The following is a 12,874-nucleotide window of genomic DNA, read 5'->3' on the forward strand; positions in this document are numbered from 1 at the left end:
ACCACGTTTTAGAAAATGGCCCAAAAGATTTATGCACAGCAGTCTGAGAAACACAGATGTGGACTGGGACAGACATTTAAAGAATTTTGTTTGAGTAGTTAGGAGGTCAAATAGAGCACACAAATTTAATGAGCAGCCCAAGTGGGGGTTCCTCCTCCTTCCTTCCTGTCTAACCCCCTACTGCAACACACAGGCAGGAAAACACATTATAAGGCCAAAGTAAGTTGTTATCTGGAGTAATGCCTTGTTCAGTGAGGCTTACATGCTGTATACGTCTAGCGGCAAAGTAAAGTTAATTTTCCTTTCAATTTAGAAAACCGGTTGAGGTTTGAAAATGTCTCCACACCCAGAGGTAGCAAGAGTATGAAGCAACAGGATTTGAGCCATAACCTTTGTTGGAAAGGTCTTACCTGAAATGACTTATCTATTTTTTTTTCAATATTCTTCATGCAGCATGAAATTCCAAACATATGATTCCCCACCAATGATGAGATTTTACAAAACATATAGAAAAAATACTCAGCCCAAAGAAGAAAATAACCATTTATATGAAGTGGGAGATGCCCGGCTCACACTGAGCTTGCACAGCTGCCGTGACAGCTCTTCACTCTGCATCCAAATGGACGGATTATTTAGCAGGGGGGCACATACTTCTTTTGTCAGTGGGCTGAAATGCCCGAAAAAAAACAGGAATCACCTTAACCATGCTGGTTAGCATACTAAGAAATTTGAAAATAAAAAATATTGAGTAGGTATTCCAAATATGATATAGAATGATATATATACATAATATTGAGCTTGTTAGCACAAAAAATTTTAGAAGAAATCCAACATATTAAGATGTTCAATTTATGCACCTGAAGAGGTCCTCTTGACCAGGCTGGAGATGGCAAGTTCCTCCATTCGAGCAGGGGAAACTAACGCAGGCATTGATGGGTGTTTCACAGTTCTGACCCTGTGAATGAAAGCAGAAAAAGACCAGAAAAATGAAAGGAAACCTTCAGTGAAAATACCTCAGATGCAGAGATTGCCATCACAGTACTGCCAAATCTTTTTTTTTTTCTAAAACGATTCCCTAACAAATATTCTAAACAGTCTCAAATTGCAATTTCAATATTGTACAATTTTGTTGTCATAAAGGGTCAGAAATAATAAAGAAAAACTTTTTTATGCACAAATATACATACAAGTTAATAATGTAGGTAGGGGTTACACACACATAAAACTCAGCTAGCCTTTTGGCACTCTTTGGCATTTTGAAGTCCTGCACCTAAACAAACACTGCCTCTTTGGTAGCTTAAATTTCAAACCACTGAATCTTTGGCTGTGAACATGCCCACTTCCTCTGATCAAAGCTTAAATGAGGACATTTACTCTTGTTTTCCCTCTTCATCCATCTTCATTATTTCCTTTCCCTCGTTTGTTCCATCCCTTCATGTTTGTTTTCTTCCCTTCTTTTCAGTTCTTGTTTTCTTTAAGATGTGTTCTAGCCAACTGTAATACAGCATTTACAACTTCTGTCCCTTTCACCCCCATTTTACTCCCTCTTTTCCCTTCCTCTCCTATAAATTTGCCTCTCTATTTCCTGCAATCCAATGCCATTGCAGTACTGCTCACTCCCTTTTGCTCTTCACTCTACCTTCTTTCTGCTCAACCTTCATTGTTTAATTCCTTTTACTCATTTTAATTAACATTATCCCAGAGGACACTGAAAGGAAAACACACATGCAGCCCATTTCCCTGCCTGTGACCTTGGCAAGAGATGTTGTAATTAAAGACTACATTAAGGCTTTGTGGAGCCCAAAGGTTATGAGGTGTTTGTGTGTATGCACGTGCATGACAGCATCAGACAACATGTACAAACCTCTGATAGATCTCTAAACATCTCCTTACATTAATGCTGGATAGGTTAATATATTATCTAAGACTGAAGTTAAGATAAGAAATACTGGTTAGACCAAAGGCTCGTGTTTGATTCATATATCTGCATTGGAGTTTCAGTGATGGAGTTGATAACATATGCATAACTTTACATTTTGTGAAATAATGAAACACTTTAGAGCTCAAAAACAGGGAAAGGTGTTGTCAGAAAATGTATGTGAGGAGATGAGCAAGACGGAGAGGGAATGCAGTTTCTTTGGAAGTTTATGTCAAGCTTTGTCTTTACAAACAGCACCAATTTGACAAAGGGTTGTGGATCAGTTTTATGCAGCAAGGATATCCATGAATACCAATACACATGCTGCCAGATTCATGAAACAGAAAAGGTTAATACAAATAGATGCATGTTATTTTTAAATATTACGGAACTATTAAGCTACGCTTTCTTATTTGATAGGCTTTGTTTGGTAGTAAAGCATTACTACAAATAGAATTGCTTTCCCAGAGAGACCACTGAATGGCACAAATATTTTCAAAACAACGTTTTATTGAATGTAATTAAATAACTATTTCAGTGCTTTTCCTGTACATCATTTGCTTTCTGTTTTGATCAAGCAAGTTATTATAACTGATTGTCAGAGACAGTGATAGTGGTGTTCCTCACAGAGTGTCAGCATTGGTAAGAATTTATTGTTTCTAGAGCATCAATTGAAATTCCAATTTTCTTTGTCAGAGAGAAAAATCTGCTCACCTAGCCTGCATGGTTATCAGCTTTTACAAAGTTCGTGATGACAAATACTGACAATTAATTCCTCCTTGATGCTTAATTTCTGGCAGTATTTGTACAGGACTTTCCTTCATTGTTTTTCTCAAGCACAACCTCAATAAAAACATGGCCAAACAAAAAGAAAAAGAAATTTTATGCATAATTGAAAATTGGATATTGTTTTTTTTTTTTTTAGTTTTGAAATACCTAGAAGAAAACCCAGCTGGCCAAGTACCATAACTATTTTCTGTTTTTGTTTTTTCTTACTCACTTTAAATCCAAATGGACAGGTGCAGTGGTAGGATCCAGTGGAATCAGAGACACAAGTGCCATTATTTTGGCAGGGTGCTGCGAGGCAGGGGGCACACTTTGACATGAGAGTGATATCTACTGGACCTGAGATGGACAATAAGAAAGAGAAAGAGATGAGACAGAGTACATAATAGTAACAAGGACAAAGATACGAAGACAGAAATACAGCAAAGGGGAACAGCAGAGACAAGAATATATTGTACTTATTCATTTAAGGACACCTCAGACTGCTTTTCTTACGATGTATGTTTAAAAGGCTTTACAAAGAAGTAAAAGATAAAGGGAGCCATAAATGTGATTTGCTTTGGGGTATGCATGGTGAAGCAAGAGAAAAGGAGGATCTCAGCCAATAACCTCAAAAAGAATTTTCTTTTGTTTGTTGATACTTTATTTTCATCTAGAAAAACAGGTTACACAACCCATCAGAATCATCTTTGTGATTTGGCTTAATTCTGCCCACTGATTTAATTTCTGAGAGGTCAACTCTTTGTGTGTGTGTGTGTCTTTGCATGTGTGTGTGTGTTCTCTAAATGCAGGGCATGCCTGAGGCCAATTACTAAAAGAAGTTAAAAAAAAAATCCAACATTTATTGTTTTTTTGTCAATCTGAAACATCTTGGTGAGACATTCTAATTATTTGGAAAAATAACTCTGTCCTTTTAGTTTTTAATGTGCCAACAATACTTTAAGAAACATGTTGCTTCATAAATCATAAACAGGAAACCTTGCAATTAGCAATTATTTTCTTAATAAAGCTACACCGATGTATATGAAGATACACAAAAATAGGTTAATTAACTCAATAAACAAGACTAGTGGCTGTTGAACTGTCTATCTTTAATCACTTTATTTTAAGGTCAGGATAAAAGTTCCTTTAAATGTATTATTTAAGTTAGTAATCTATATGTAAGTAGAAGAATATGGGAGCTGCCAGGAAGAGGTACGTAAATAATAGGAAGACAGAAAGCGCTGATGTTTTACCTTTGCATTGAAATCTGTTGAGCGGTGTGGTGAGCAGCAGTCTGTCAGCCATGTCTGGGGGTCCAGTACAACGCGCAATGCCTATAAACATATTATTATTCATTAACAAAATAAGTCTCAAATACCATTTACAATGTGTCACTCATGATTTGTCATCTTACCAGGCTCCTTAAAGCCAGCCTTCACCCACTGAGAAAGCCATCGGAGATCACAATTACAGTACAAGGGGTTGGCACCTAGAGCACTAAAAAATACATACAACAAACTTAAAGCTGGAGAGATAATTTCATCATTTGTGTCATGCAAAAATAAAAAGCCAGTTAAAAACACAATTTTCAGGACAATATCAAGGTGGCAAAATAGGTGAAAAATAGTGTCAAATTCAAAGCTTTGCAAAGCAAAGGCAGACAGCCTAAGTGAATTGATATTAAACAAATATTCTATTTTCAGGGGATCAAAATATTTATGAAGTCTAAAATCTGCATTTCATGAAATATAAATTGTCTTAACTCACCCTAATAGGATCAATGCAGGAAAAAGTAATACGTTCTTTTTTTCTTTATATTTACATAAATCACACAAACTGTCATCCTCAGTGAGGAGAATAATTCAGTGTGCTAACTTTAATAATACTGCATAGTAAAACAAACAAGCTATCCACATGACAATGAAAAATGGCATTGAAATGAAAGTAAGCATGAAATTGTACGTACAGATGGGACAAAGAGGTGAGGTGGCTGAAAGCTCCTTCTGGGATAGTTGAAAGGTCATTGCCATGGAGAGTCCTGCAGAGGAGCAAGAGCGTATATGAATGTTAAACACCATACTGACCTTGTTATAAATTAAAGAGGCGCAATTTTGACTTAATATAAATTTTGTGGTGTAATCAAGGCAAACATAATTCTGTTTCTTTTCTAGAATCATGATCTTAGCAGTACTCTATATAGTGTTAAACTCATGCTTTATTTGCATCTGTATTTGGACAATAATTGATTTTTTTACTGATATCTAAACAAACCCACTGAATCTCATTTTGTATCAGTTATGCCAGATTTTAATAAAACTGTAGAAATAGCTTACTCATATATTAATATATAACAGCTCATCATATTTTCCCTCAGCTGTATGCTACATTATTTAGATTTCTACTTTGTTTTTCAGTGGCAGATGCAACATCACCTCCTTGTATAATTTGAAATCAATAAAATATTTATGAAAGAATAACAGAAATTAAGAGGAAAGGTTATTTTCATTTTCATTTCATTTTATTGGGCAGTAAAATGTGAGCTGATCTATGAGGAAGATAGAGACTGCCTCAGACTGTGACTCTGCTCATGTGTCACAGAAATAAACTGCTGGTTGAGATGTGTCTTTGTGTGATCATATACCTTTCCTTTTTGATTGATGTTCATGTGTGTGTGTGTGTGTGTGTGTGTGTGTGTGTGTGTGTGTGTGTGTGTGTGTGTGTGTGTGTGTGTGTGTGTGTGAGCGCGCACATGTGCATTCATAGACTATGACTGTTTACAAGGGCTAGTAATCTGCAGTGTGACTTTTGGGTTTTCCATTCAAAGACTTGTGTCTGCTGGGTGAGTTCACATCTTATTAGAGCCAGGGGATTAAACACACAATGTGTGTGTGTGCATGTTGCCCTTAGAAGTTTTCGTGCGCTTCATATTTGTGGAAAACTTTGTGCTTGTGTGCACCGCTGTGTTTGTTTGAGCATCTATATATGGTAGTCTAATAGCCCCCGCACAAGGCTAGCCCAGGGAGGGTTGTGGGTAATAAGGAAGTGACAGTGATGACTGCCTGGCAACCCGTTGCTATGTGGGGGCAGAGAGGGACCAGTCCCCAAGGCAACATTAAGTAAAATTAAAGGAAGAGAGTAGGGAAGAATAAAAAAAAAAAAGCAATCTCAAAACTTCTGCAAGGTGAAAGCCCTGAAAGAGGTGCAGTCGATACAAAGAGGAATCACAGAAAAATGTTGACATCTTAGACAGAGAAACATTGACATTGTGACAAACAATAGTAGCCAAGAAAAAAATTCTACAGTCCCAAAATTTTGGGCCTACAGACTACTCCATGCATTCTCAGATTTTGAAATTGCTGAAGCCTTAATTGCACATTCCATGGCAGCTTCACTGTATTTGAGAGTGCGTATGAATGAATGAAAAGCAATAGATTTTTTTCGTGTGTTTTGTAGCTAAAAACACTTCCTCCTGAAAGTTATAATGGTTTTAAAGTTTTTATTCCTCTGAACAAAACCAAAAAGAAATGGTTCTATTCCTTCTATGAACATGTACATTTGCACATGAGAATTATTTGAGAATAATAATGTTTACCCTTTCTTTTATTGTAAATCTCTAGAAACGCCTGTGTAGAAACTGCAACCGTTGCACATCTGTCTATCCTTCTTTGAGGGCGTCCCCTAATCTTTTCAGCATTTTTTCCACACTCGAGGCAAAGATCCATGGGCAAAGGGGGTCATACCTTTGCGAGGATTAGACGAATTTTGTGTTTGATTGCCACTATTACCATGTGGCTCATAGTGGGAATAATATTTCGTCATTATTTGATTTATCACACTCTGCGGAACCATATTCTTTCAGACCCCAAGTCATTCAATAAAGATATTTGTAATATTGCTAGTAAAAAATATCCAATTGCATAAACATTCAATGAAAGTCTTATTATTAAACAAAACAACAAAAAACAAAGCTGCAGGTATGAAATCGGTGCATTTGTGAAGTTGGCCAGAGAGACATATACAGGTGCAAAATGTGAATGTATTTTGTTTTGTGAGACAGAGGGTGGACAACCAGATGGATGACCGAGAGAAACAGAGGCTGAAGGTCGATTCATCAAACACAACACTGGGCGGACAGTCAGAGAGAGGGAGAAATGGAGGAGAGGATGGATGGAGGAGAGCGAGAGACAGAATAAATCGACACAAGGGAAAAGAGACAGCATAGCATGCAGATAGAGAGGGAGTATTAAAGTAGAGATGAGAGATTGTCACATTTATCTCTTTAGTACCCCTGGACAACAAATGATTGGGTGGTGGTGACTCATTTTGTGACTGGATCTAAACATGGCACTTGGCAAGGCACCAGGGGATTGATTAAACTTTGATTTAGCTCAGAACTATTACTAGGAAAGGGGAGTGTTGAATATTGAATCCACTGCGGCATAACCTGCTACTCACAGCAGACGTAGGGACTTGAGACCATCGAAGGCATGGACCGGGATGCAGCGAATCTGGTTGTAACTCAGGATGCTGTGGGGGAGAGAATATCAAGTAGGCTAGATGGATTAACAAAGACACAACGGAAAGGAAAAAAAGATAAAAAGGAAAAGTGGAGAACAGTCAACATATTTGGAAAATTTAACTGTTGTATGAAAGAAAGCTTTTTCTAGAACTCTTAAAATTTATTTCTGACTATGCCTGTGTTGGTGGCCTTGGTAAATTAATTCAAATCGGGCCACTTCTTCTATATGAGCCTCCGGCGAGTAATTGGCTTAAAAAACGACAATACCATTAACTTTGGATAACCGTACATTATTTCTCCTTGACAACAGCCATGCAGAATGGTGTCACAAGTTAACTTCTAAGGATTCAAATTTGGTATTTAAAGCGGTCATGTCATAGTTCTGTATAGCAGTTATATCCATGATTCAAGCCATACTTTAAAGCTTATTTATCAGCTTAGTGTGAAAGCTTTCTTTCTTGAATGTTTTAATTACAATCTCTGTTTCAGAAGTTATAGACAAATGAACAGACAGATATTTACAGTGTGGCAAGTTGAGTCATGTTGCTGAAAGTGTAAGGGGCTACTGTGCTGACACTGTTGTTGCTCAAGTCTCTGTGAAAACAATCAAAATAATAAATTCAAACAAAACAAATAAACAGTATGCATTCATAAACAGTATGCAATTTATATATGACTTCTGTATTTTTCACAGGTGTGCACAAGATGTGGATAAGTGTTTTCTATCCAAGATAATAAGTTGTACGTACACGAGTGATAGATGCTTCAGTGCTGCCAGCTCCTTTGGCACAAATGTCAAGAGATTACCCTCTAGGTAACTGCAAGATAGGAGAAGTTGTTGTTAAATATACTGCGTAGGGTATATATAGGACACACACATGCATGCTCACAAGCAAACGCGCATTCAAAACATAAAGTCTGTTGCTCTTGCCAGCTTTACCACTTTGAAAGAGCACACATATGGGTTTTGTAGCTATTCTATTTTGGTGATTATGTGTTTGGTCACAGTTCAGACACATACAAGGAGGGTGATTAATTTACCCATTAGTAACCTACTCCATTACTATTAACACAATCAAAACTTGTTACAAGCTGTGGTACACCAACAATTATTCTTATAAATTCAAAGGATAGATAATAAAGATAGGAAAAGACATCACATGCTGTAGCTGCCCAACTTAAAGGTCCAAATGCTTCATGGGCAATTGGTGCATTGACTCACCATTATCATCTGGTTATTACAACAATGAGAAAAGGAAGAAAATCCATGTGCCTGAGAGCGTTCAAGGTCCAAATTATCTAAATTACCGTTGATAAATCATCACATTCTCAAATGCGACAAGACACTTTCAATCAAGACTCTGCAAAGTGGAAGTTTTGACAATGTGTCAGCAGTATAATTGAGGGCTGGTTGAGTTAAGACATGAAAACAGCTGGGATGTAGAAATTCTTGTGGCTTGAACTCAGGTTATCACTTCTTTAAGGTCACCTTTTTTGTCATATTACAATAATTTGAAATTCGCACTGCAAAATAACAAAAAAACAAAACAAAACAAACTTCAATTGTGGTGCCTTGAACCAAAGTCAGATGTTTGTTCTCTCCATTTTCCCAATGTGGACATTACATTTTACATGGGTGCCATTTTATTTCCCTCTTTTTCTCATGTCATTATCAAACCAATAAAAGTAAGTTGTTTAACTTCATTTTACAATTTATACTGTTAATTACTATGGAACACTTGCTTGTATGCTCTAACCACAACAAAATACAGTACATTGATATCTCTGTTCAAATCTCCGTTGGAAACAAGGTAAACATGCATACACAGAGATGAACATATAAAAAAAAACACATTTATCAAACCATTGGTACCTCTCTTTCTCTCAGGTCATAAATAGGTCATGTGGACATTATGATGGAGTGTCTTCTTCAGAGTGATCGATACCTAATCACTGCTATTGACCCTGTAAGAGCAGACCTATATTATACCGAGAGAGTTTGTATTGTTCAGTGTCCATGTCTAAGTGTTTGCACACGTTCTAATCTGCCCTCAATAGTGAGATTTTGTCCATTATTATTTTTTTAAAGATCTCATTTTTATTGTCACTGCTCTGCACTTATGTTACAAAATTTCATATCAGGAATGATTTCAGATGTTCTTTTATTACTCCTACAAAGGTTCCTCATTGCTCTGAAATGATGATCATCAAGCATAAAAACAGTATAAATATTATAATATAATATATTTTAAGTGTCTGTTTGTTTTTCTCCATGAGTCTGATCTTTTTCTGTGTCAGAAGGAAATCATAGTATTATAATGGGGAAAAGAAGAAAAAAGGAAATCTCACCTCTGGCAAAGCTTTTGCACTTAAACTTTACCTTGGCTTCTTTAGTACTATCGTTGGCATTACAATCTTAAAAGCCTGATTTTTTTGCAAAGCAATTTAAAGATATTTTTACAAAAATAATTCATGGACAGTTTCTGGGATCTAGTTTAGGTGTCAGTAACTTTTGGCCAGGTTTCTGGTTTTTACTGGTTGGCAAAATACAGCATAACACAGTATTTCACAGATTTCACAGTATTTGTTGGTAGAGCCAACTGGCAGGGAAACCCCTCTCCCCCTGCATTCATGCACACATGCATGCATGCACGCATGAGCATGCATGCACGCGCGCACACACACACACACGCATGCACGCACGCACGCGCGCGCACACACACACACACACAGAATGCAGTATCTTCTGCAAGATTGCTACATTGCTGTGTAAGTGTATGTCTACTAAGCATGTTTGTCAAGAAAAACAAAACAAAAACAAAACAACTAGAAATTGAACAAAAAACAACTGTTTGATATTGAAGATGGTGGATATATTCACTCATTTTTGTGGGTATGATTGCTTGCATGTGTCTGTGTGTGTGTATGTCTGGGCACACGACTCACAGCTCAGTGGTGTCCTTGGGAATGCCCTTGGGCAGAGAGTGCAGCCCTCTGTTGCTGCATCTCACTACACTGTCTGAGCATGTGCAGACATCAGGACAACCAGACGCAGGAAGACAACCATTATCCTCGGCACCTGAGGAGAGAGCAGACATTACAGATTGTTTCAGAGAGAGACGCATTTGCAGAAACAAGGGAAATAAAAAGAGAAACAATGACAGGACAATGAGAACAGAGAGGGGCACCACAGGTAGAATGGAGTGAAGAGAGGATAAAGAGATTGAGAGAAAGACGAAAATACTCCAGCGTAAATGCAGCAATTAAATTATCAACACTGTGCTCAGCACTTTTAAAGAGTACTTTATATTCCATAGCCACTGACCAGAGGACACTAAAATCATCTATGCTTCAACATCTGGCCTGGGAACATTTGTTGGGTCATGGTGATATTAAAATTCCTCAGATGATTCAGTGAACAGATGCTTATGGGATGGCTCAACAAAATGTGAAACATCAGCAGTTATTTTCTTGCACGGTTCTTTTCTACCATGATCTGAAAGTCCTTCAACTGAGATATTTTTACTCTCATTTTTTGGCATTATGTTTCCTGTTGCTGTACAAAGCCTACTTGCATTTAGCGAAGTGTAAAACAATAAAAATAAAAATATATGCTTAAGTGACATGGCCCTGATGTAAAACTGTGAAACCTAAAAAAAATGCCATAAATCTATCAAGAATATCATTACTGTTGTTAGCCTTTGAATGGCAAAATAAATTAACACTAAAAAGTCAACCCTTCCTATAGAATGCAAAGCAGAGTAAGCTAAATGCAACGGATCAAAGAAAAATCAAGATTTGTTTGGAGTTTAAATATATCAGAAAGCGATCATAGACTAAAGTGAAAAGAGAAACAGAAAAGACAGCTGCCAAATATATTCATTTCCCACCAGTGCCCCCATTGGAGATGACTAACAAGCAGCTGTCATATGTTGGACAATATTTCACCAAGAAAGTTGTATATTACGTCATCATGGCTGTTGAAACCTTTCAAATTGTCATTCTTTTCTTTCGAGAAACTGCTGAAAAGCCCAATGTGTTTGTGGAAACTGTTTCTGCCAACATCAGTTTCCACTTGAAGAAAAACTGGAGGAAGCTCGGAGGGAGGTCTGGCAGAGCAAACATCCAAATGCAATCACAATACAATACAGTGTGATTATCAGCTCAACGAACAACACATTTGAGTAGCTTAAAACACCCAGAATGAAAACAAAAACAATAAACCAACATACGGCAACCAAAAAAAGGAATTCACACAAAGGAACCATTTTCAAGAAGCTTAAAAACAAAACAAGTTTGAGGCAGTTCAGTATAACTGTGAACACATGTTATGAATGTATATATATATATATATATATATATATATATATATATATATATATAATAATTACATTAATAATAATTAGATGCAGGTTTGAACTTTTTATGTTCGTCACACCTGTAACAACAGGATGACCGAAGAATACAAAACAATCAGCTAATGACATATCATGACTTATTTTCATTTGCAAAACTACCATTTGGGAAAAAACAGAAATACCCCTGCTAATGTCAATATTTAATTTAAACTCACTGCAACATTTCATTGTGCCTCACAATGACAATTAAAAAGCTTGATCATTCATTGATTCTTGACTCTTAACATTTTGCTAACATGCTTGGTATGTCTCATAGTTAAATGAGTTGACCAAATGTCTAAGGAGTAGCACAGCAACAACAATAACAGAACCAAGCAGGATTAAAATGTAATCCACAGGGGATGATATTAGTCACATTTCTACAAACTCAAGTCAAGCTGGGATTCGTTAACATACTGTTAATTTTGAGGAGAATTTTAAGACTAAAAGTCAGACTTAATTTTGAAATATGTCTTATGATGTACAGCTGTGAAACCATACCGTTCTTCAACCTCAGTTATACATAATGACTTGCAAGAGAGGACTAATTGGTGAAGGGACTTGAATTATTCCTTGTTAAAACATTCGAAAGCGTTTTACCCATAGCCAACAGGTTCTGAATGAAAAACACAAAATATAAATGAATGGTATAATGGTCTTCATTGGTAAACAAGACCATAATGTTATTGTGAAAATCAACTTACAGGTGCATTGAACAGTTTTCACGCACAATTTGGGGTTGCAAAACCACTCCCCAATTTTCCATGTGCATTAAACTGTTCATCCTGTGACTATTTAGTTATTCTCTCTGCACTTTCAAATTGTGTTCTGTGCCTGAATATGGATTGAATGACATGTCTTTGCGTAGCCTGTGTGTAGCTTGTGAGTCAACAGGGAGGTATTGCTGTCGGCTGACTCACTTGACAGTTGGCTGATTGAACTAATATCTAAAGATCTTCTCACAAATTCAATTAATTTTACCTTGCCCTGGCAGTCTCTAGACAACTAAATAGACATTTTTCACAACTATAAATAGACCAAACATAGAGACCTTGTTTGAATGTGTATTTCTGTTTATGTGTGGATGAGGAATGTAAATTTTCACCCTTGAGGTGCTCAGTTTAGCATTTTTTAAAATTTTTTATCCCCTGGAAAAAGCTTTTTTTGTCCGTATGCCAGCATAATATCGCTAAAACTTTGAAGAAAAAGCGGTAATAAACAGGTTATTCAGATACTCAAAATTATCATTTTCTAATTTAAGACAATGGTGTG

The 12,874-nt window shown here is 36.6% G+C and overlaps 1 protein-coding gene across 1 annotated transcript in view; it reads right to left on the reverse strand.

The window, feature by feature from the left end:
• Positions 1-12,874, reverse strand: part of slit3 (slit homolog 3 (Drosophila)) — a 222,396-nt gene that overhangs the window by 24,200 nt on the left and 185,322 nt on the right. The window contains exons 20-28 of the mRNA XM_086158069.1: positions 10,152-10,284; positions 7,955-8,023; positions 7,728-7,799; positions 7,142-7,213; positions 4,653-4,724; positions 4,101-4,183; positions 3,940-4,020; positions 2,919-3,043; positions 858-955 (exon numbers count right to left, since the gene is read on the reverse strand). Of these exons, the coding sequence (XP_086014195.1) occupies positions 858-955; positions 2,919-3,043; positions 3,940-4,020; positions 4,101-4,183; positions 4,653-4,724; positions 7,142-7,213; positions 7,728-7,799; positions 7,955-8,023; positions 10,152-10,284 (805 nt within the window). The remainder of the gene's footprint in view (positions 1-857; positions 956-2,918; positions 3,044-3,939; positions 4,021-4,100; positions 4,184-4,652; positions 4,725-7,141; positions 7,214-7,727; positions 7,800-7,954; positions 8,024-10,151; positions 10,285-12,874) is intronic.

The sequence above is a fragment of the Fistularia commersonii genome, chromosome 13 (genome assembly GCF_037954325.1).
Source record: "Fistularia commersonii isolate RoL2024-O1a breed Wild chromosome 13, RoL_Fcom_v1.0, whole genome shotgun sequence".
NCBI classification, from domain to species: domain Eukaryota; kingdom Metazoa; phylum Chordata; class Actinopteri; order Syngnathiformes; family Fistulariidae; genus Fistularia; species Fistularia commersonii.